Source organism: Sapajus apella, unplaced genomic scaffold, assembly GCF_009761245.1.
Source record: "Sapajus apella isolate SASKATOON/1434 unplaced genomic scaffold, GSC_monkey_1.0 scaffold90, whole genome shotgun sequence".
In the NCBI taxonomy this organism is placed as follows: domain Eukaryota; kingdom Metazoa; phylum Chordata; class Mammalia; order Primates; family Cebidae; genus Sapajus; species Sapajus apella.
In genome coordinates, this window is record NW_022437030.1 from 403795 (window position 1) to 428983 (window position 25189).

General features: G+C 36.8%; 1 protein-coding gene across 1 annotated transcript in view; it reads right to left on the reverse strand.

The window, feature by feature from the left end:
- The window catches only part of ITFG1 (integrin alpha FG-GAP repeat containing 1), a 295251-nt gene that overhangs the window by 59853 nt on the left and 210209 nt on the right, over positions 1-25189 (reverse strand). Inside the window, exons 13-14 of the mRNA XM_032255603.1 lie at positions 22290-22333; positions 6663-6741 (exon numbers count right to left, since the gene is read on the reverse strand). Coding sequence (XP_032111494.1) covers positions 6663-6741; positions 22290-22333 — 123 coding nt within the window. The remainder of the gene's footprint in view (positions 1-6662; positions 6742-22289; positions 22334-25189) is intronic.

The window sequence follows — 25189 nt, forward strand, 5'->3', positions numbered from 1 at the left end:
CTATTCACTAATTTTTCTTCTTCTTTTTTTTTTTTTTTTGGTAAAGAAGGGGTCTTACTATGTATCCCAGGCTAGTCCCAAATTCCTAGGCTCAAGTGATCCTCCCACCTCAGCCTCTCAAAGTGCTGGAATGGCAGGCATGAGCTACCACGTTTGGCCCACTAATATGTTTTCATGATTTTTGTAGTTATATTCATGAGGAATATCTGTCTACAGGGATTTTGTACTGTCTTTGTCTGGTTTTGGTATCAGGGCAAACCTACAAACTAGAATATGTTTCTTTCTTTTTTTCTGAAAGAGACTGTACAGAATTTGAAGTTAACTCTATTTTATTTTTTTGAGATGGGGTCTTGCCGTGTCACCCAGGCGGGAGTGCAGTGGTGCAATCATGGCTCACTGTAACCTCAACCTCCAGTGCTCATGTGATCCTCTCACTTCAGCCTCCTGAATCACTGGGACTATGGGCACATGCCACTGTATCCAGCTTATTTAGATTTTTTTTTTTTTTGTAGAGACAGGGTCTCACTATGTTGCCTGGGCTGGTCTCAAACTCCTGAACTCAAGGGATCCTCCGGCCTTGGCTTTCCAGAGTGCTGGGATCACAGGCATGAGCCACCACACTTGACTAGTTAACTGTATTTTAAATGTGTGGTATAATTCTTACCAATTGGGCCTACATATTTCTTTTTTGAAAGTTTTAAAATGGTGAATCCAATTTCCTTAGTAATTTTAAGATTATTCAAATGACATATTTCATACTGGATAATTTGTGATATTTTGTTTTTTGAGCAACTGTCTATTTCTTCTAAGACAACCAATATATGTGCATATTATTCCCTCATTATCCTTTTGATACCTTCAGGGTCCACAGTGATTCATCTGATTCATTCCTGATACTGGCAATTCATATCTCTTCTTTTTTTGTCTTTGTCAGTACTACTACAGATTTGTCAATTTTATTTATTTCCTGTTTAACTGATTTTATCTTTTGTTTTTCTGTTTTAAATTTCAATAACTTCTGCTCTTAATTATTTCCTTCCTCTTGTTTACTTTAGGTTTGCTTTTCTATTTATAGGTTGTTGAGGTGGGCTTACATTGTTGTTGAACTTACATTATTAATTTCAGACTTACTCTTTTCTATTATACACATGCCTTGTTATAGTATTCCTCTCAGCACTGCTTTGGCTGTGTCCCCTAGTTTTTGATATGTTGCAGTTTTCTTTTAATTCAGCTCAATGTATTTTAAAAATTTCCCTTGAAAATTTCTCTTTGACCCCTGGATTATTTAGAAATACGATGTTTCAGTTTCAAGTGTTTAGAGATTTTACTATCTTTCTGTTGTTGATTTCTATTTTAATTTCATTGTGGTTGGAGTATACTCTATATGGTTTCACTTGGTCATATTTTTTGAGGTTTTTAAGTTAAAAAAAAATTATAGCCCAGAACACAGTCAATTTTAGTGTATGTTCCATGGGTATTTGAACAGTATGTATTGATGTTGTTGGGCACGTTACCCTATAAACGTCTACTAGATCCTGTTGGCTGATGATATTGTTGAGTTCTATATCCTTGCTGATTTTCTAACTGTTTTGCCAAACCTTGAGAGAGAGACACTGAGGTCTCCAACTATAGATGTAGATTTGTCTACTCTCCTTTCAGTTCAATTTTTGCTTCATACATTTTGCAGCTCTGTTGTTTGAGGCACAATTAGAATTGCTGTGCCAAGGGAGGGGAGAGGGGCTCAAGGTTGAGCTGATTACTAATGGCCAGCAATTTAATCAACAATGCCTCCACAATGACACCTCTATAAATCCCCAAAGGATAGGGTTTGGAGCACTTCAGGGTTACTGAACACATCCATGTGCTGGGAGTGTAGTATACCTTAAGTTTCACAAGACTTGTGCTCAGGACCCTTCCGAATTTTATCCCTGTATCTCTTCATATGGCTGTTCATCTGTATCCTTTATAATATTCCTTATAATAAGCCAGTACATGTAAGTAAGTGTTTCCCTGAGTTCTGTGAGCCATTCCAGCAAATGACTGAACTTGAGGGAGTCATGGGAAACACCAATTTATAGACCCTCCATCAGAAATACTGGATGCCTGGACTTGTAATTGGCATCCAAAGTGGGGAAAACCTTGAGACTGAGCACTTAACTGTGGGATATGAGTCTGCCTCCAGATAGCGTCAGAATTGAATTAAGTTATGAGATACCTAGCTTGTGTTGGACAACAGGTTGTTGTGGGTAAAACCCTATACATCTGGTCACAGCTGTGTTCTGTGTTGAATGAGTGTGTATTAGAGAAGACATTCTTCCCCGACATCACAGCATGTGATTGCTTAACATCACTTCTTGCATAGAGTAAGGGTACACAGAAGGCAAAGGTTATTTATGTTTTTCTCAGATATATTAACAAATAGTTGCCACAGAGGAAAAAGGAAAATGTCTTTGCTCGGGATTTAAACAGTAGGGCCAAATAAGTACTTTATGGGATAGAAAAGCAATTCTTGGTCTAACAATGTTGTTATTCATAAATGACCAACAACTCACTAGTCTACAATATTTTGCCAATGTACTCCATTCTGCTAAGTTCTTAACAAATACTGTGTAGGGAATTTGTATGCCCATTGCAGATCTCTGGCTTAATTCACAGGTGTAGTAAACAAGACCCTAGATTCAAAACCATAGGAGTTTAACCTCCTAAAAAGTTCATAATAAATGCACTTTATTTTTATTTTTAAAATTTGTTACAGGAACTATTGGTTAGAAAATTAATGACTCCTTTGTAACTCTGTAATAATGTTTGCTGTTCAGGCTTTGCTAAGAGGAATAAGACTGCACAGTAATGGGTAAGAATGATAATCTATCTGTAAGCAATAGGACAGTTAGGCCAGGCCCTTACTGAATAATACTGATATATGTTGTTGTTATCTCTCTCTGGCAGTGGTTTTCAAACTTTTCTGACCATAACCCACAATAAAAACTACATCATGTTATTACCCAGTATGAAAACACACACACACACACACACACACTCACACACACACAACTAAAGTAAAAATTTCATGAAACAATACTTTACTATTTGTGATGTACTCTGATCAATATATTTCTATTGTTCTCTTTTATTCTATTAAGTTAAACACCCTGAAAGCCACTACATTAATTTCATGAGCCACCAATAGGTAGTGAGAGACTCTCAGCTGCTCTTTGATAAAACCAGGGCTGCAGTTTCCGAAATACATAAATGTAGTCATCTTCTTCCTACAGTGGGACATTCTCTGCTGATGGCATAGGATGGGATGGAAGGTATGTTTTAACCAAGTAATGTTTCCTTGGAGTTCAACATGCTTAACATTTAAACTGAAAATTTTCATCCTTTAAAACTTGGGGCAGGGTTTCATGATGGTATTCCCTTAGTCAATCAAATTAAGTGCTACTTCATTGCTTAGAATATATTTTTATGCAGGAAATATAGCATGTATTTGAATATTTTTAAAAGCTTTTCCTTAAATTAAAAAGCAATATATATTTAGTAAACAAAAATGCAAACAAATATAAAAAATCCCAAAACCAACAGATAATCACGGCAACATAGGTTATTTTGTTTATGTATTTGTCCTATACACAGACACACTTAAAAATCACACACATACAATTTGCATTCTCAAGACGAAGAGATAATTGTGGTAACATTTTATATGTTGATTTCTTTCTATATTTTTCCTGTACACACACACACACACACACACACACACACACACAAAATAACACACATACAATTTGGATTTTACATGCAGATATGTCTTCCTCCAACTATTATAAACATCAAAGGTTATTTTAAAATATTTTGTAGGCTGGAGAATATTATGAAATGGGATAATTTATTATTTCTCTATTTATAGACATTTAGATTTTTTTCAAGTTTGTGAGTGCCGTTTATTTTTGTTTACGGTATTCTTCCATGAAAATTTGTGCATTCATTTGATTTATGCACTCAAAAGCATTTATTTTTACCTTAATATTTTTTCATTTCCTTTTATGCCTATAAATTCCTTCCCGATTTCTACTCCAATCTAGAGACAGGTAAATATTAGATATAGTAAGATTAGATAAATTATTAGATTATAGTAATATTAGATAATTCCAATTTTCCATTACTGTTTTGGGGTAGATTTTTAAAAAATCATGCTAAGTTAATATTGTTCCATTTCCTTAAAAATATAGTACTGGGTAGCGAATATTACTGAATGGATTTCAATACTAGGTGCCAATGCCTAGTTTGCAGTATAAGTTCAGTGAAACTTTTGTTGAATGAATCAACAGTCACAATTTTTTTTTTGAGATAGAGTTTTGCTCTTGTCACCAGACTGGAGTGCAATGGCATGATCTCAGCTCACTGCGACCTCTGCCTCTCAGGTTCAAGTGAGTCTCCTGCCTCAGCCTCCTGAGTAGCTGGGACTACAGGCATGTACCACCACACCCAGGTGATTTTTTAAATATTTTAAATAGAGACAGGGTTTCACCATTTTGGCCAGGCTGGTCTCAAACTCCTGAACTCTGGTGATCTACCCACCTTACCCTCCCAAAGAGCTGGGATTACAGGTATGAGCCACTGTGCCCGGCCCAACTTTATCTTTTTTAAAAAATTAAAAAGAACTGAAAACTAGTCAACAGTTACAGAAATGTACAGAGTAGAAAGTGAATCTCTTGAAATTGTGTCCCTCAAGATAAATGTTGATTTAATGTATATCCTTTCAGATATTTTTCCATGAAGTGAGAACTACACTTTACTTTTTTTTTTTTTTTTTTTGAGACAGAGTCTCACTCTGCCACCAAGGCTAGAGTGCAGTGGCATGATCTCAAATCAGTGCAACCTCTACCTCCCAGGTCCATGCCATTCTCGTGCCTCAGCCTCCTGAGTAGCTGGAATTACAGGTGCCTGCCGCCATGCCCAGCTTTTGTATTTTTAGTAGAAATGGGGCTTCATCATGTTGGCCAGGCTGGTCTTGAGCTCCTGACCTCAGGTGAACCACCTGCCTTGCCCTCCCAAAGTGGTGGGATTACAGGTGTGAGCACCTGGCCTGAATTATTCATTTAACTGTACAAAAATATATGCAAATAGATGTTTACTGTTGTATTGTTGTTTTCTAGTAAAACAAAAAATAGAGGATTGGCTAGAGTAGTTACTGCATCTATGTAAGATAGCCCCAAATAAATCAGTAGTATCTGTATAAACAGACATGGAAAGATGTACACAATGTATTATTATATGAAAAAAAGAAAAAGTATTTTAAATATTGATGTATTGCTATAACAAGAGATTTTCCCATTTTAAAGCATCAGTGCATTCCTTAATCATCTAGTTGATTATGTTAAGTAAGCCATTCTTTAAAAATACAGATAAATTTGTTAGTTTTTAGAGAGGATTTTTATTGATATCCCACCAGTGAATTTAGTTTTTGGTTTTGAGTATGCTACCTCTGCCTGAGTTATACTAGGTTCATGAAATGCAATAAGTAACTTCATCTTGTTGTCCTGTATTCCAGAATATCTTACCTAGCACTGAAATCATCTGCATCTTAAAAGTCTGAAAGAATTAACTGATAAAACCAGCGGTTCCCAGAACTTTTTTTGTAAAGGTTTAATATGTACATGAATTAAAAACATAAAGAAGTAATTTGTTCAAATTATCTATATCCTTATTTATCTTGAACTGCTGCGACTGATGGTGGTATATTAAAGTATAGTTGTGTTTGTCAATTTCTCCTTGAATCTTTTTAAACAAATTTTATTTTACGGAATGTTTCTGTGCTGAAGCAGCAGTGCAATTGAGACTCTTAAATGTGTGCAACTAGCTAAAAAGGTAAACTCATTCGGGTATATTTGATTTAGGTAAGGCCATTACATAACATGGCAATGGCCATATAATGAGTTCTTAATTTTTTTTTGGCCAAAAAAATAGAGGAGTGACAGCAGCTCTGCTTATACTTCTTCAAAGCCAAAACTCTAGGCATCTAAAAGAAGCATATTAAGATTCCTTTTCTTATTTAGGTAACTGAAATTATCACAGTTGTATTTATTGTAATTTGGATCTAACCTCAGTCAGTCAGCCATCTGTTAAAAGTAGACATCCTCTGCTCAATCTTATTTCTTTTTTATCTTAATTGTAATTTCCTTTATTACTTATTTAAATGTATAACTACATTTTTCTTTATAATAATATATCAAAAAAACCTCTCTATAAATTCCAGCTTCTATTCTACATATAAAAAAACTAGGAGTAGTTTATATTATAGTATTAATTGGATTTTTAATTTTTACCTCCTCTAAGATGAACTTAATTAACTAATTTGCTACTTCACTCTCTGACCAAGACAACACAAGTAATTTCACCTAATCTCTCTGGTACTGCAACTAAAAAATAAGGATAATGAGTTGGCTCCATCATAATAGGGATATATGAAGAATTGAAGCCTAACATTTTTTTGTCATGAGAACCTTTTATAATTTACCAGTGTAAGTCTAGGGAAAGACTAAGCATAATGAAAATGAAGATTTTATTAAGTAGTATGAAAACAGTTTCTTCCACCAGTTTACCTTGCCAATATATTGACTGAGGAAGCTTTTATACGTTATGGACATTGTATCTGGTCTTACCTGATCCATTTTTCAGATACCCATTTGCATCTACAGTTGTATACATGATATAAGGTCCAGGTTGATTCACTCCAAAGGGCTGCAATAGAAACAAAAAATAGTTAAGGCTTTGAAAGTAAGAGAATGACTGGAAGTTTCAGGCAAAACTCTTTCAAAGCAAAAAATTCTTATATAGATGACAGTTTCCTAGACACCCCTTTCATTAACAGGTAGCACATCAAAAGAAAACCTCTCGTTTCTTAGGATGTTAGTGTTAATAATAAACAAAAAGAAAACCTGATTAGTAGAAAATTCTCAAGACTTTAAATGATTTAATAGTTGCATTTATATAGTTCATTATTTTAACTGAGTATTTCTAAAATCAAATATTCTGTTGAATATAGTATTGCTTTTTCCCTTCAGCGAGGGATTGGATATGACTTACATTTTCCCACTAAAATATCAACACAAGTAAAATCCATCTATAATAATTACAATAGAATAAAAAATACTGATGATTAGTTCTACCACATTTAAACTCCTACACATTTAAGGAATATATTATTATTATTATTTCTTGTACTTTAGGTTCTGGGGTACATGTGCAGATCATGCAGGACTGTTGCCTAGCTACATACATGGCAAGGTGGTTTGCTGCCTCCAACCCTCCATCACCTATATCTGGCATTTCTCCCCACTGAACACGCTTTGAGAATAACTATATAGAGGAACTGGATCAGGCTTTCTAGACCCTGTGTTCAAAAATCAGAACGACTGGCCCATGATGATGGGTAAGCGTCAGCTTTAGGATTCGTATCAGACACATGATGAACTAATTTTTTTAACTGAATACAGGTGGGAGAGAGAACACTGCTTTTCTTTGCCAATCTGCAAAATAAGAATGTAGATATAGGCCGGTGGCTCACACCTGTAATCCCAGCACTTTGGGTGGCTGAGGCGGGCAGATCATGAGTTCAGGAGATCAACACCATCCTGGCTAACACAGCGAAACCCCATCTCTACTATAAATGCAAAAAATTAGTCGGGTGTGGTGTCATGCACCTATAGTCCCAGCTATTCTGGAGGCTGAGGCAGGAGCCCAGGAGGCGGAGGTTGCAGAGAGCCAAGATTGCATCACTGCACTCCAGCCTAGGTGACAGAGCAAGATTCCGTCTTAAAAAAAAAAACGTAGATATAACAGTTCACTAATTCTCTCAGGAAAGTAGTGTGTAGTACAAAGCATAATATTAATCTTAACACATAAAAATATTTCTTAAGTTTATTTTGCATATTTGTGTGATTTCCTCATGAATCATTTAATAAATCAGTAATGTCTCATGAATAATTCCATGCTTATAGCAACCTATTTTCTCATAGCCATTGGAAGCATATGGACTTCTAAAGATCTTAAAGTATCAGTCAGGCAATTGTGACATTGATAAAATTATATTACTGCTTATCATCCTGGAGAAAAATCATTTTTAGAGCCTCAGTAGCCTATCTAAATGTCATTATTAACTTTTCTGTACTTTACTGGGAAGATCAGTAGGATTTTGATGCTGTGAAAAACATTCAAAAGAATTTAAAGCATTTCTTAAGCATTTTGTCATCTTTTCTTAGGACGTCCATTGCAATCAAGTTTCTTTACGTTCTATTTTATTAGCCTTGATTTCTAAAGAGAAGGAATATATAATTTTATTCAAGGCTTGAGGAATGTTCCAGAAAAAGGAAACAAGTTAGAGATAGACCTCACCATTGTAACTGAGGCACTGTCAATCCATCAGATTTTTCTTAAATGAAAAATAGTGAACAGACACTTTTCAAAAGAAGACATTGATGAGGCCAACAAACATATGAAAAAATGCTCATCATCACTGGTCATTAGAGAAATGTAAATTAAATTAAAACCACAGTGAGATATCATCTCACACCAGTCAGAATGGTGATCATTAAAAAATGTGGAGACAACAGATGCCAGGCAGGATGTGAAGAAATAGGAATACTTTTACACTGTTGGTGGGAGTGTAAATTAGTTCAACCATTGTGGAGGACAGTGTGGTGATTCCTCAAGGATCTAGAAATAGAGATACCACTTGACCCAGCAATCCCATTACTGGGTATATACCCAAAGGATTATAAATCATTCTATTATAAAGACACATGCACATGTATGTTCACGGTGGCACTGTTTACAATAGCAAAGACCTGGAACCAACCCAAGTGCCCACTGGTGATAGACTGGACAAAGAAAATGTGGAACATATACACCATGCAGCCATAAAAATACTATGCAGCCATAAAAAAGGATGAGTTCATGTCCTTTGTAGGGACATAGATGAATCTGGAAACCATCATTCTCAGCAGACTGACACAAGAATAGAAAACCAAACACCGCATGTTCTCACTCATAAGTGGGTATTGAACAATGAGAACACATGGACACAGGGATGGGAACATCACAATAACAGCTGAAACTACCTAAATTTAATGAACAACATTAACTGTACACCCCCAAAGGTCAATGAGCACCAAGTAGGGTAAACTCAAAGAGCTCCACACCATGATATGTCAAGTCAAATCCTACCTATCGTATCATAGTTAACATTTTGAAAGCCAAAGAGTGAAAGTTGAAAACAGCAAGAGACAAGCAATTCATCATGGACAAGGAATCCTCAGTAGGATTAACAGCTCAATTCTCATCAGAAACCCAGGAGGCTAGAAGGCAGTAGGCTGATAAATTCAAAGTGTTAAAAGAAAAAGACTTTCAGCCAAGAAGTCTTAAAATCCAGCAAAAATATCCTTCAAAAATGAAGCAGAAATTAACATACAGCCAGATAAAACCAGAAAGAACTTGTTATTAGCACACCTGACTTGTAGGAAATATTAAAGGGAATTCTAGCTCATCTGAAAGAACATTAGATAGTAAACTGAATCCACACAAATAAAGAGTACTAGTAAAGGTAACTGTAAGTATTCTGCGAAGATGCAGCTGGAAAAAAAAAGGTACTGTAAGGGAACTGCAGGTATAAATACATTTTTGTTTGTAGCTCTTTTCTCCTACCTGATATAAAAGACTATTGTTTGAAACAATAATTATAAAACCATCTTATTGGTCTCGTATTGCTTGAAGATGTAATTTGTATGACAATAATAGTATAAACTGAGGAGTGAATAAACTGAGATATGTTAGAGCAAAGTTTTTATAAACTACTGAAATTAAGTTGGAATTAATATGAACTAGATTGTTTCCAAATTAAGATGTTAATTGTAATCCTGAGAGCAACTACTAACAAAATAACTTTTTAAAAATAGAGTGAGGCTGGGCAGGGTGGCTCATGCCTGCAATCTAAGCACTTTGGGAGGTTGAGGTAGGAGGATCACCTGAGTTCAGGAGTTCAAGGCCAGACTGGCCAACATGGCAAAACCCCATCTCTGTCAAAAATACAAAAATTAGCTGGTGTGGTGATACACATCTGTAGTCCCAGGAACTTGGGAGGCTGAAGCAGGAGACTCCCTTGAGCCCAGGAAGTAGAGGTTGCAGTAAGCCCATATCATGCCACTGCACTCCAGCCTGGGCAACAGAGTTGAGACTCTATCTCAAAATAAATAAATCAAAATAGAGCAAAATAAACAACAAAAGAATTAAAATGATATCCTAGACAACAGATAACATTAAAGGATGCAGTAATGGTGGAATTGAGCAACCAAGAAAACATGACATATTGAAAACAAAACAATGACAGGCATAATCTGTTTTATCACTAATTTCATTAACTATAAATGAGTTAAATGCTCCTATCAAAAAGGCAAAGATTAACCAAATGGTCAGAACAATATAACCAACTATGTGCCATCTACAGAAGACACACATTAAATTCATAGACAACAGATAGGCTGAAGGTAAAAGCATGGAAAGGTATACCATGGGAAAAGAAATCAAATGAGAACTGGAATGGCTATACAGATATCAGACAAAATACACTTTAACACAAATTGTTTTTAGACACAAAAAAGGACATTGTATAATGATAAAAGGCCCAATCCATCAAGAAGACATAACAATTATAATTATATTGCACCTAACCAACAGACCCCCAAAGTACATTAAGAATTTGAGGGAGAAACAGATAATTCAACAATAGTTGAAAACTTCGGTATGCCAATTTTAATAATGGATAGAAGAAATAGATAGAAGATCAGCAGGAAAAGAGAAGATGTGAACACTGTAAACCAACTAGACCTAACAGACTTGTAGAGAAACTGCATCCAACTCTAGCAGAGTACATATTCTTCTCAAATACATATGGAATGTTCTGCAGGAGGGACCTTGAGAACATAAAACAAGCTTTATGTTTTATGGTATGCTAGACCATAAAACAAGCTTTAATCGATATAAAAGTATTGAAATTGTACAAATGATATTCTCTGATTGCAACAGAATTAATTAGGAATCAACAACAGAAGAAAATATGTGGAAATTAAACAATGTTTTAATAAATAAATACCATGCATACCATAACAAAGTAGGAAAAACTCATCGATAAAGTTGCAAAATCCACATTGCAATGAACCTTAAGACACTGTCACTTGATGACTTTTTGGTATATATCGATTATCTGAACAGGATATTAAAACACTCCCTTTTCTACTACATAGTTATGTGAAGCTGAATTTTTTTCATCTATTTCAACCAAGGCAACATACCACAAAAATCTGAATGTAAAAGGAGATAGGAGAATATGCTACTATCTTCTATTATGCTAAGCATTAAAGAGATTTGTAATAACATAAAGCAACATCTCTCTTTTCCCTAATATTTAAATATGAAAAATATAATTTTTTAAATAAAATAGGTTATGTTAAGATACTGAGTTATCTTTCAAAAACAAATTAATATTGTGCAGGTGTGGTGGTTCACCCCTGTAATCCCAGCACTTTGGGAAGTGAAGGCAGGTGGATCACAAGGTCAGGAGTTCAAGACCAGCCTGGCCAAGAGGCTGAAACCCCGTCTCTACTAAAAAAATACAAAAATTAGCAGGGTGTAGTGGCAGGCACCTGTAATCCCAGCTATTTAGAAGGCTGAGGCAGGAGAATCACTTGAACCTGGGGGGCGGAGGTTGCAGTGAGCTGAGATTGTGCCACTCCACTCCAGCCTGGGCAACAGAGTGAGACTCCATTTCATAAAACAAACAAACGAACAAAATTAATATCATTTAAAATTATTTCAGTTTTAATTTCAAATAATGTCAGTAGATGTATTTCCCATCAAGAAAAGCTCTTTGGGGTTCATCGACCAAGAAGTTTGAGAATTGCTCTTTTATACCATCTATATAATGAACAATTCAATTCCCAATTTCCTTGCCCAACTGAAATGATACAACTGAGAGCTGGGCCTAGAAGTCTTTTGGTTTCTTATCCCATATGTCATAGCATTCAACTTCATTTTTTCTTCTAAAATAGTCCATATGACTGTTTAGTACAAAATATACTACAAATAGTCATGCTCATAGAAAATGTCAAGAGATTTGAAATACTTTTTACTTTGTGTTTCTTCTATACAATAAAGGAACAAGGAGTATTGCTGTATTTTTTATACCTTTTACATACTTGGGTTATATTAGGGCTTCCTTTTAAATGTCACATCAGATACTTGTTTGAAAGAATTCAGGGAAGTTAAATTTAGACACATTAGTGAAGCTTCAATTTTTCATACCATCAGTAAAAAAGGACTATCATTGGTTCTGTTTTTCTCATTCTAGCATGTGTCACACTGATGTAATGCAGTTTAGGTGTTATATTATATAGATACTTTCTAACTAACCTGATCTCTTGTATGCGTACTGACACATAAAATTGGGGCTGGAATAGTTCTATTTTCTCTAGAGACTTTTTTAGCAGCCTGGCCAAATCTTGGTGGTTTCTATGTTAGTGTCAATTACTTGGTTACCTTAGGGTTTGTTTCAAGGTCTTGGGCACCTACAATGGAGTGCAAATATATGCTAAATCACTGGCTCAGGATGATGAAATAAAAATGAAAAAACATATAAAACATATTGTATTAGGTATAATCAATAATTAGGTATTATATGATATATATTCATTATTATAAAATATCAGAAAAATAGCTGGCTTATAGAATAGACTTAATTTTCTCAAAGGTAATTGTTTAAAATCCTGTTTTAAGTGAACACTCACTGGCATTTGTTCCTATCTTCGTTAACACTAGCTGTACTGCCCAATTTAGTTTAATAGTGAATTTTTTATATTATTTTTTACTCATTTCTTTAAGACATTAAATAAAACACCATTTCCTTTAATTTTGGTTATTTTCCTATGAAAACTGCATGGTATTTTCCCTCTGACCAAGGTAAATAAAGAACTGTAAAATGGCATATTAAATGCAGAAAATACCCAGATCATCATTTTTTAAAATCTTTGGTACAGGAAGCATGATATTATCACTGTCAGGTGTGACAAAGAAAGGCAAATAGAATTAAGGAGCGAATAATATTTTAAGGAATGTCAAATACATGTCTGTTATAATCAATAGTGGTTGAAGCAATGCCTGCCATGCTTTAAAGCATGGCAAAACTGAGTCAGATCATTCACTTCACCAAAGTGAAGATGGTTTTCTTGTTTTGTTTTTGAGACAAGGTCTCACTGTGTTGCCCAGGCCAGAGCCCAGTGGCACGATCACAGCTCACTGCAGCCTTGACCTTTGCTCAGGCAATTCTCCCACCTCAGCCTGCTGAGTAGCTGGGATTACAGGCATGTGCCACCACATGCAGCTAATGTAAAACATTTTTATTATGTAGAGACTGGATCTCACTATGTTGCCCAAGCTAGTCAGACTAGTCTTGAACTCCTGGGCTCAAGCAGTCTTCTGCCTCAGTTTCCCAGCATGCTGGGATTACAGGTGTGAGCCATGGCGTCTGACCCAAAGATAAATGTACTTGGCCTGTACTTTGTCAGAATGTTCCTAAATAGAACAGGTAAAAGCCTGAGACCCTTTCTTAGGAGGTATTTCTGTAAACATTAATAGGGAATGTTTTCCTTTGTATCAGAGCTTTTCCAGAATGCATTTCTATTGTAAATAGCTTGTAATTTATTTTGCAAGTATTCATACTTAACAGTGAATATGCTATTGTGGTGAGAGATGCCATGGAAAATTTATCAATGAAGGCTCATTAAAAAGCAAACCGAATTCTAGAGAAAGCAACAGTAGTAGGACTAGGCATAGGGAGCTAAGAAACCACAGAAAGTGGATCCAATTCCATGTCAAAGGGGAGCCAGGGAATGCTTTCTTGGAGGAACTATTGTCTGAAAGCCAACCTGAAGGTTACACAGAGCAAACTAGGAGAAGGTGGAGAAGAGGAGACGTTGGTATGGAGGCAGACATGGGAGCAGGAGGTGACAGAGGTGACAGAACATAGTGGTTCAGGGAGCTGATTATGGAGTTGCGGGAGGGCAAAAGGAAAAACTGCAAGAGATAAGGCTGAAGGGGTAAACCTGGGCTCTATCTCAGAAAGCTAGATTTAGGTTATCTCTAAAGGGCAAAGGGGAGCCACTGAAGGTTTGTGTTTTAGAAAGATCACTGTAGTGGCATCCTTTTGAAGGATAGCTTAGATAACTGCAGCAGTCAGGCAAAAAAAAAAAAAAAAAAAAGAAAAAGAAAAAAAAGCCTGAAATAAAGAATTAGGACAGAGAGAAGGGACATTTGTGGGGAAAGAATGATAATCTAGTAAACTGGGGGACAAGGGAAAGGAAAAAGTAACTGAGCTAGGGAACATGGGAAGAGGACTGGGTTTTGAGGTGTGGGGAAGATTTCAGTTTTAGAGGTCCTTCCTTGTAAGGCACTCAGATACAAAGTCTGATGTTCAGGAGAGTGGCTGAGATCACTTAAGAGAGCTTCCAGTAGTCCCTGCTCATGTGCAGTTTCATGTTCTGTGGTTTCAGTTTCTCATTATACAATATCATAATGTATTTTGAGAGAGAAATATACACATAATCTTTATTACAGTATACTGTTATAATTGTTCTATTTTATTATCAGTTATTGTTAATCTTTTACTGTGCCTAATTTCTGAATTAAGCTTTATCATAGGTATGTACTTGTAGGAAAAACAAGGTGCATAAGGTTCGGTACTATCCAAGGTTGCAGACATCCACTGGGGGTCTTGGAATGCATCTCTGTGGATAAGAGGGGACTACTGTATATATAGTGAGAAGAGAATCAAGGATGGAAACTGAAAATCACCGACATTTAAAAGATAGGCAGAAGTGAAGTTTATTCATAAAGGAACCTGCAAGAATGACCACACAGGTAGGAGGAGAGCTGGAAAGAAAGAGCCTGAAGGCAGCCGAGAAATGGGGGTGTTCCTAGAAGTGTCAGGAGTATCACATGCAGCTGCAGTGGCATGAAGGATACTGAGGTGAGGAATTCCAGAGATCCAAATGCAGACGACTCAAGGAGTTTGGCTGAGAAAAGAAAACAGAGATGGGTAGTAGCAGGAGGGCATGTGGGTTTCAGAAGGTACATACGTATACATGTATAGATAAGAGACGTAGGCATCCTTAATTGCTAAAGGAAATAAACCAGCAGACAAGTGGAGGCTGGATACATAGGCCAAATAAAAAGTGGAACAAGGCCAATAAGGTTCCTCAAGAAGAGGCAGGTGTGACCCACAGCACAGCTGGCACCCTGATTTTCAGTCAAGAGAAAAAGCAATGAGGATGGGTGTGGAGGAAGGGATTATGTTTAGTGCTGCAGAGGTCAGATGACAAATTATTAAGCACCAGTCCCTCTGCTAGGTTCTGAGATATACTTGCAAGAAAATAAGATACTGTTTCTGCCCCCATGGAGCTCTTTCAAAGGAATGTGAGCAGACTCTTTTTGTATATAAGGGAGGTAAAGGCTACTTTTTTGTTTTGGAAGTGGAGTATCCCTCTGTAGCCCAGGCTGGAGTGTAGGGGCGCCATCTCAGCTCACTGCAACTTCTGCCTCCTGGGTCCCAGTTCAAGCCATTCTCTTGCCTTACCCTCCTAAGTAGCTCGGATTACAGGCATGCGCCACCATGCCCCACTAATTTTTGTATTTTTAGTAGAGACAGGGTTTTACCATGTTGGCCAGGCTGGTCTTGAACTCCTGACCTTGTGATCTGCCCTCCTTAGCCTCCCAAAGAGCTGGATTACAGGCGTGAGCCACCATGTTCGGCCCAAAGACTACTTTTAAACCTGTCTGCTCTTCAAGGGGAAATGTACTTATCTGCCTGTTTCTAGATTCATAATCTACAAGTGGAAAAAGTCATCAGGCTTTGGTGAAAAGAATTACCAAATCACAGAGAAAAAAGCCATTATCCCCACTGACATAGTGAAAGGTCAGAATATACCTTATACCGAGAATAAAAGATTTCAAAAATTAGTTGGATATTTAAAGAAAAAATAATCAGAAAACAGGAATATACTCTTTTGATTAACCAGATATTTATGGTAGCACTCACTAATAATAGTGATACTTACCATATACATATTTAATAAATTTGTGATGTTTAAAAAGATTTACACAGTAAGAAAAAAAGTCAAGAAGTCTAGTATACCTTTAGTCCTACCTGAAAGACAAAGGGAACACCGTATTTCTCAAAATATTTGTAACTTACTATCCATACCAATACAGTGATGTTATAGAGGAAGGGGTATAAACAATAACATTGACAAATAACAGCAGCTATACTTCTTGAGTGTTTATTGTGTATCAGGGCCTATCGTGATTTATCTACATTAATTCTTCTAATTTTAACAATAACCTTAGAAAGTAGTTTGATAGGCTGAATAAGGGTACTCCAAAGATCTCCATGTCCTAATTTCTGGAACCTGCTGAATATACTGCAAAAAAGGACTTGGCAGATGTAATTAAAGATCTCAAGATGGGGAGATTATCTTGGAATATCCAGACAGGGCAAATGTAATCACAAGGCTCCCCCTAAGAGAAAGAAGAAGGCAGGATGGGTTAGTGTCAGTGATTTGAAGATGCAACACTGCTGGTTTTGGGTATGGAGGAAAGAGCCATGAGCCAAAGCATATATGCAGCCTTAAGAAGCTGGAAAAGGTAAGGATATGGATTCTCCCCAAAACCTCCAAAAAGGAATGTAGGCTTGCTGACAACTCGATTTTAGCTCAGCGAAACATAGTTCAGGCTTCCTACCTCCAGTACTGTAAAAGAATACATCCGTGTTGTGTTAAGCCACTAAGTTTATGTTAATTTGTTATAGCAGCGATAGGAAGCTTACACAGGTTAGTTTTGCAGACATAGGGAATGAGGCTTAACAGAAGTAAAATAACTTCTCCAAAGTTATGTAGCTAGCTGAAGAGATTTGCATTTTATGCATTATTTTCTTTTCTGAAGTAGGAGGGAAGGTTAACTACTGACAACTGGAAATTGCGAGAGTAGAAAGGGTATTACATAGTTCTTATGAAGAAAGAGAACTTCTGGTATGACAAGTAAAAGGTGTATTTACAACACACTGAAGTATTTAGAGGTGATGAATTAGCCTTAAAATCTCTAGATAGAGGAGGGGGTGGGATGGGTAGTAGGTGGCAGTGTGGGTGAAATAAAATTGGGCATATACTGATATTACCAAAGCAACACAACAATTTTATGTATTTATTTGTTCTTGGTTTTTTTTTTTTTTGGACAGTTTCATTCTGTTACCTAGGCTGGAATGCGTTGGCATGATCATGGCTCATTGCAGCTTCAACCTCCCCGGGCTCAGGTGATTCTCCCACCTCAGCCTTCCGAGTAGCTGGGGTACAGGTGCACGCCACCACACCCAGGCAATTTTTGTATTTTTTGTAGAGATGGGCTTTCACCATGTTGCCCAGGCTGGTCTCAAACTCCTGGGCTCAAGTGATCCTCCTGCTTCAGCCTCCCAAAGTGCAGGAATTACAGGCATAAGCCACCGTGCCCAGCCAAGGAGTTTTATTATACTAATTCATATTTTTCTAGATGTTTACAAATTTTTAAAAAGCTAAAAAATTACAAGATAAAGAGCAATACATGACACACAGGAAGATACACTGATAAAAGCTATGAAAATGGACAAAAAAACCTTAAAGCAAAACTAATAAATGCAAGAAGAGTTTTCAGTTTCCAGTCCGACATGTAAAGTTCTTTAACATTGTCACTCTAGTTCTCATAACAAGAAAAAAGCAAAGAAACAGAAAATCAACAACTTTTCTTAGATCATTCAGAGAACCAAGGTCACAGGACAAACCACTACACTGCAAACTGGAGAGACAGACAGGTGGAAAGAGAGATACAGCTTACAAGGAGCAGAAGCCCAAGAGTAGAAGATCAAAGATGGAGCCAATACAGGGAGGAAGACTTAACAGAAAAACTGTTGGAGGCTCAGTGTAGACTAGCCTGAGTGTTCAAAACTCCAAGGGTTTGGGACAGGGGGAATCCTCACACTTACACTTTTGTGAGTTTTACTTCCAGGAATTCCACTAGATTCTCACTGTGAAGACTGGAGAAAAATACCTTCATGTTTCCAGCAGCAGCATGAGAAAGTAACCGTTCTGAAATATGCCCACAGCTCTCTGTTCTCCCTAACAACTTGCCTTCAAAGAAAACTTTTACTGGAGCTTAATTGACTTGGGTTTAACAAAAACCTAACTGACCTGGGAAAAGGGAAATATTCAACTCCAGCTCCTTCTCATCTTCCTGTCTCACCTAAGAAGACAGAGACACTGAGAAGCACTTGTGAAGGTCATAGCCCAGGGACACAAGCTCACTAAAAGAGTAAGCCCTAATGACAGGATGACAGAACACTTTTCCTATCCCAGAACTTCATCAACTGGGCTCCTGTATAACAGGGAACTACAGCCCAAAGCATTACAAGCATCATCTTTCATTTAAGAAGGAGTCTGTTGGGAAACCAACACCCCAGAGGAGACAAAAACAAGGACACTAAAGGAAATATTTGCCTCTGACACAACAGCTACTGCAAACAGTAAATACAGCCGAATTCCTAGTCAGATAAACCTTAAACTTCCACAGTAAAGGTCTGTCTACCTCAGTTACCTTCACTTAACACATTGTATCCAGCTTTCAATAAAAAATGACAGGGCATGCTGAAAGGCAAAAGACAAAACAAAACAAAACAAAACACCTGAAGAGACAAAGCAAGTATCAAAACAAGACTCATATATAGCAGACATTTTTGGAATTATCAGACCAGGGACTTAAAATCACTATGATTAACATGCTAAGGGTGCTAATGGAAAAAAGCAGACAACATGCAAGAACAGATGGTTAATGTAAGCAGAGAGATGGAAACTAACAATCAAAAGGAAATAGAAATAAAAAATACTGTAATAATGAAGAATGCCTTGATGGACTCATTGGTAGACTAGACATGACCTAAGAAAGAATCAGTTAAGCTTGAAGATACCAAAGTTGTAAATACATTTAGTAGGAATACAAGAAGAAGAAAGAGAGAAAGGAAATTGAATATTTGAAGTAATGATGATTGAGCAATTTTCAAAATTCATTACAGACCTCAAGCCACAGAACCAGGAAGCTCAGAGAACACCAAGGAGGATAAATACTAAAAAAAAAAAAACTATGTCCAAGCATATTGTATTCTAACTGCAAAAAATCAAAAACAAAGAGAAAATCTTGAAAGAAGCCAGAAAAAAGAAATGGAAGAAAAAAAAGGACTGGGATTCCATATAAGACTGTGATACAATAAAAAAATGCTCATTTGAGGTTGCCATGAATTAGGGTGATACGGTTTGGCTGTGTCCCCACCCAAATCTCATCTTGAATTGTAATTCCCATAATCCCCACATCACGGGAGGGACCCGGTGGGGGGTAACCGAAACATGAGAGCAGTTTCCCCCATGGTGTTTTCCTGATAGTGAGTGAGTTCTCAGGAGATCTGATGGTTTTATAAGCACCTGGCATTTCTCCTGCTGGTACTCATTCTCTCTCCTGCTGCTCTGTGAAGAGGTGCTTCCGCCATGATTGTAAAAGTTTCCTGAATCCTCCCCAGCCATGCAGAACTGTGAGTAATTAAACTTTTTTTCTTTATAAATTTCCCAGTCTTGGGTATTTCTTCATAGCAGCATGAGAAGACTAATACACAGGGGTAGTGCCAAGACACAGAGTTATAGGTTTTTCTTCAGAAATGCCCAGTATTCTAGGCATAGGAGGAAATAAGAGATAGCTGGACTAACCCAGGGTTGAAATTTTCCCAGACAGGTACAGTGGAAACTCAGTGCTTTATAGGAGTTAAGGGACTAGCAGAAGTAATGTTGATGTATGGTAACTAAATAAGGAGGTGGGCAAAGACAATGGTGGGCTGATACAGGTCAAGAGACTAATGGTTTTAAAGTGGAACAGGTATAATTAGAGTAACAGAGTGGAAGGGCTGGAAAATAGGGTGTGATCAGAGTTGGATAAATTAAATTGGGGTTTCAGAAGTGAAACCATTCTGGTAGATAAGGTCCAGGTTATGGCCATGGGAGTGAATAGCTAAAACTGAATATGAATGAAACACTCTGAAGTTTTCAAAATGGAGATGAAGGAATATGGGTGGGATCAGTTCATGAGCTGAGTAACTGTTTCCTCTTTCTATATACCTGGTAGTCTGCCTGCATCAGAGAGAACACACAACCAGCAGAAGAGCTATTCAAATGAATTAACTCAAGTGGTAAAGAATACTATATGGGATGTACATTTTCTCTCTCAGTCTCACTCTGGGGCTCACTCAATATAACACTTTCTACTTTGATCTGATGTCAAAGGAATATGAAGAACCACTTTTTCAAGAAGTAAATAATTACACAAGTGGGCATACATATTTGACAGTTGTGATGCTGGATGAGTACACTGTGCATCTGTTTACATGGTAGTAAAATCGTGATCTATGATATCAGTAAAATATCATAGAGAAGGAAAATGATATATATGAAGGGTAGCTCAACAGGATCTTAATTCAAAGAAAGTCAAAATGAATGAATGGGAAGCAGATGTACTATCTGCACAAAAGCCCAAAGGTGCTGGGTGGTAAAGGTAATCATTGTAAAGGCAGGTCTGCATGTTGGACTTTACTTACGTGATTTTCGAAATGATTCTGTTCACTCTAAGATAGAAGTGGCTTAATATTTTAAGATAAGGTGACAGGAAGCCTTATGGATCTTAGAAGTGTTATCTGCTTTGGCTATACAGCCCTTACTATCAAACTTTCATCTAGAACTTCTAAGTAAAATGAGTGGTTTCAACCACAACTTTTTAAAGTTCTTTGCCTGACCATGTAATGAAAGAGCCACAGAATGGAGATATGGTTAGTTAGAGGGAAGAACATAGGTCTGAATGTTTCACAAAGTGGATAGACAATACCTGAATAACCAAGTTAATCTTTAGGCTGATGAATCTCATTCACAGTTTTACAGTGGCATAAAAGTATATGGGTTGGACCAAAACATTCACATGCATGCTGCTGTGACAGTAGTGGTGCCTCATTCAGGTCTTCTCTTCGGGACCTACACACTTATTCCCTGAGCTGGTCTGTGTTGGCTGGAGATTGTTCTTAGCCAAAGGGAGCTGCTTCATATAAATGTTAACACCTTTCTGGCAGCCTGTCTGGATGTGATGTGTGACTGATGCAAGAGTTCAAAGGCCTGGCCCCTCTGGCTCAATTCAGGCCACATCTGAAGGATCATCCTAGCTCCAGAGCTCACCATGCATCTTCTCCTTCTGCCATTGCTGCTTTCTTCATTGCTTCAGAGGGGTTGCCCCCAGTTTGAGTCTATATTATAACCCTATGTCAGGGTCTGTTTCCACACTTCTTAAATATGGGAAGTTTGCCACTATACATAAAATATTGTCAATTTAATGTTCAATGACACTGTAAGAATATGAGATCATAATCAGAACACCTACTTTGTATTGCAGTTCCACTACTTAATAGCTCCATGATTTTTGATAATTTAACTTCTCTGAGTCACAGTTTCCTTATCTTTAAATAGGGGCTAATTTCTCATGAAACAAGGTTTACCACAAAGACCCCAAACAGTTCCCTATACACACACACAAACACTTGCATGCTTTGAAATATAATACAATATTCTTATTATAGTTTACATGAATTGGTTCTGTCAAAAACTAAGCCTAATTATTTTCACATTTGTTATTTCACTGAAACATTATATTAGACAACAGGTCAATATTAAGACTACACACAAAAAAGTCATTAACTGCCTACCATATGCTTGGTTCTGTGACCTATATCAGCTATACAGGATGCTATGGTTCTTGACCTCAGGGGTTACAGCCTTGCGGGGAGAGGCATCTAATCTAAACAAGTATAATAAAATATTATAAATGCCAAAATGTCTTAAAATAATTGGAGGGGTAGTCTTCCTTCTAAAGATATCAGAAAATACTTCATAAAGGTGACTCTTCAGGTAAGACATTTTTTAGGAAAGGTACTTTATTTTCAGGAGTTTTCTTGAGTAATGAAGGATTCTTTAATCACTGCCAAATAGTAATAATATTTTGATTATAATATATAACAACTATTTTGTGTGTGTCTACTTATGCAGCGAATTTTCAGAAACATTTATAACAGAGTTAAGTTTACTTACTGTTATCTTACGAGGACAGTCATTAGAACACAGACCACTAAGAACTGTGGAAAAATAAAGAACAGGCAATTATTACTATTTTAAGTTTGTATTTAAAGTGAGCTCTAATTTTCTACCTAAGATCCATTAATATACTCTATTGATTCATAATCACAAGCAGAAACCAATTCAATTTCTGTAGATCTGAGTAAATTAAAGTTCTGTAGTTCACTTTATACTAATACTTCAAAGCCTTTATTAAATTGTCAAGATGCTACCATTTTGTGAACCATATAGGTGAGATTAATTATGATTATATCATACCATACCTATAATAGAACCTGTTGGTTCTATTTTCCAATTACTTAACTAAATTCCAAGGATGACTTAGATTCTGACAGGGGGGTGCCAAATGAGAACCAACTAAAATGTATACTAAGAACAACAAATAAAACATTCAGAACTTTACATCTCAAACTAGACTTTTTCCATTTATGTAATTCTGGGATAAAGATTTTGGGTATCCTTGATAAATATTATAGAGGGCATAACTGTAAAACAATTGATGACTCTACAATAAATACACAAAATAACTTAATGATACATTTATTCTATAGTCAGCAAAAGAAGTTAAAATATCTGAACAATCTTTATCTAAATAACATGAGTTCTGAAATATAACCATATTTCTATCACTTTTGGTGAAGTGATCTCTTTAATAATAAAGCAGACAATTGTGAAAATGGTCATACTGCCTAAAGTAATTTGTAGATTCAACGCTATCCCCATCAAGCTACCTATAACCCTCTTCACGGAATTAGAAAAGACCACCTTAAATTTCATATGGAACCAAAAGAGAGCCTGCATAGTCAAGACAATTCTAAGAAAAAACAACAAAACTGGAGGCATCAAGCTACCTGTCTTCAAACTATACTACAAGGCTACAGTAATCAAAATAGCATGGTACTGGTACCAAAAGAGAGATACAGACCAATGGAACAGAACAGAGGCCTCAGAGGAAATGCCACACATCTACAGCCATCTGATCTTCAACAAACCTGACAAAAACAAGCAATGGGGAAAGGATTCCCTGTTTAATAAATGGTGTTGGGATAACTGACTAGCCACGTGCAGAAAGCAGAAACGGGACCCCTTCCTGACACCTTACACTAAATTTAACTCCACATGGATTAAAGACTTAAACATAAGACCTAACACCATAAAAACCCTAGAAGAGAACCTAGGCAATACCTTTCAGGACATAGACATAGGCAAGGACTTCATGACTAAAACACCAAAAGCACTGGCAACAAAAGCCAAAATAGACAAATGTGACCTAATTAAACTCCAGAGCTTCTGCATAGCAAAAGAAACAATCTTTAGAGTGAACTGGCAACCAACAGAATGGGAAAAAAAATTTGCAATCTACCCATCTGACAAAGGTCTAATATCCAGAATCTATAAAGAACTAAAACAGATTTAAAAGAAAATAACAAACCCACTCAAAAGTGGGCGAAGGACATGAACAGACACTTTTCAAAAGAAGATATATATGAAGCCAACAAACATATGAAAAAATGCTCATCATTACTGGTCATTAGAGAAATGTAAATCAAAACCACAATGAGATACCATTTCACACCAGTTAGAATGGCAATCATTAAAACATCTGAGGACAACAGACGCTGGAGAGGATGTGGAGAAATAGGAACACTCTTACACTGTTGGTGGGAGTGTAAATTTGTTCAACCACTGTGGAAGACAGTGTGGCGATTCCTCAAGGACCTAGAAATAGAAATTCCATTTGACCCAGCAATCCCATTACTGGGTATAGATCCAAAGGATTATAAATCATTCTATTATAAAGACACGTGTACACGTATGTTCACTGTAGCTCTGTTTACAATAGCAAAGACCTGGAACCAACCCAAATGCCCATAGATGATAGACCGGACAAGGAAAATGTGGCACATATGCACCATGGAATACTATGCAGCCATCAAAAACAATGAGTTTGTGTCCTTTGTAGGGAGATGGATGAATCTGGAAATCATCATTCTCAGCAAACTGACACAAGAACAGTTTTTCAGTGATTCCCTGCCTCAGCCTCCTTAGTGGGGACTACGGGCACATGGCACCATGCCCAGCTGATTTTTGTATATTTAGTAAAGACAGGGTTTCACCATGTTGGCCAGGATGGTCTCCATCTCTTGACCTCGTGATCCGCCTGCCTCAGTGGGATCCTGCCACAGGCATGAGCCACCATACCTAGTCAGGCATTTTTTTATATTAACAGCAGCCTAAATTGATTAACACATAGAGTAGGAAATGTAAAAGGCACCAAGAAATAAGCATGATATATTTCATCACAGAAGAGAATACCTGTTCATTTACTATAGAATATTTATATTAAATACAACTTGAGTAAATAGTGAAATAAATATTTTACACATGCAAGTAGTTTTCAACGTTTAAATTTCCTACCTCAGCACACTGCCTCACTCTTTTATCACGAAAACCCTAACTTCTCACTCTCCTATTATCTTTCTTCCCTGAAGTCTAGGTAGACAGTGGTACTTCTTTTCCAACTGTTCCAAAATGATTTGCATAAGCCTTCATTTAAACCACTTATTTATACATCTGTGTCTTTGTACATAGATGTTTGCTCTGCGTCATTTCATCCTTATTTTCTCAGGGTCTCACCCAACATATTTGCTCAATAAATACTTGTTAAAGGAGGAAAACAGATTATTCAGGCCAGGCACAGTGGCTCACGCCTATAATCCCAACACTTTGGGACGCTGAGGCAGGTCAACTGTTTTTGAGCTCAGTAGTTTGAGAACAGCCTGGGCAACATGGAGAAACCCCATCTTTACACACACACACACACACACACACACACACACACACACACACACACA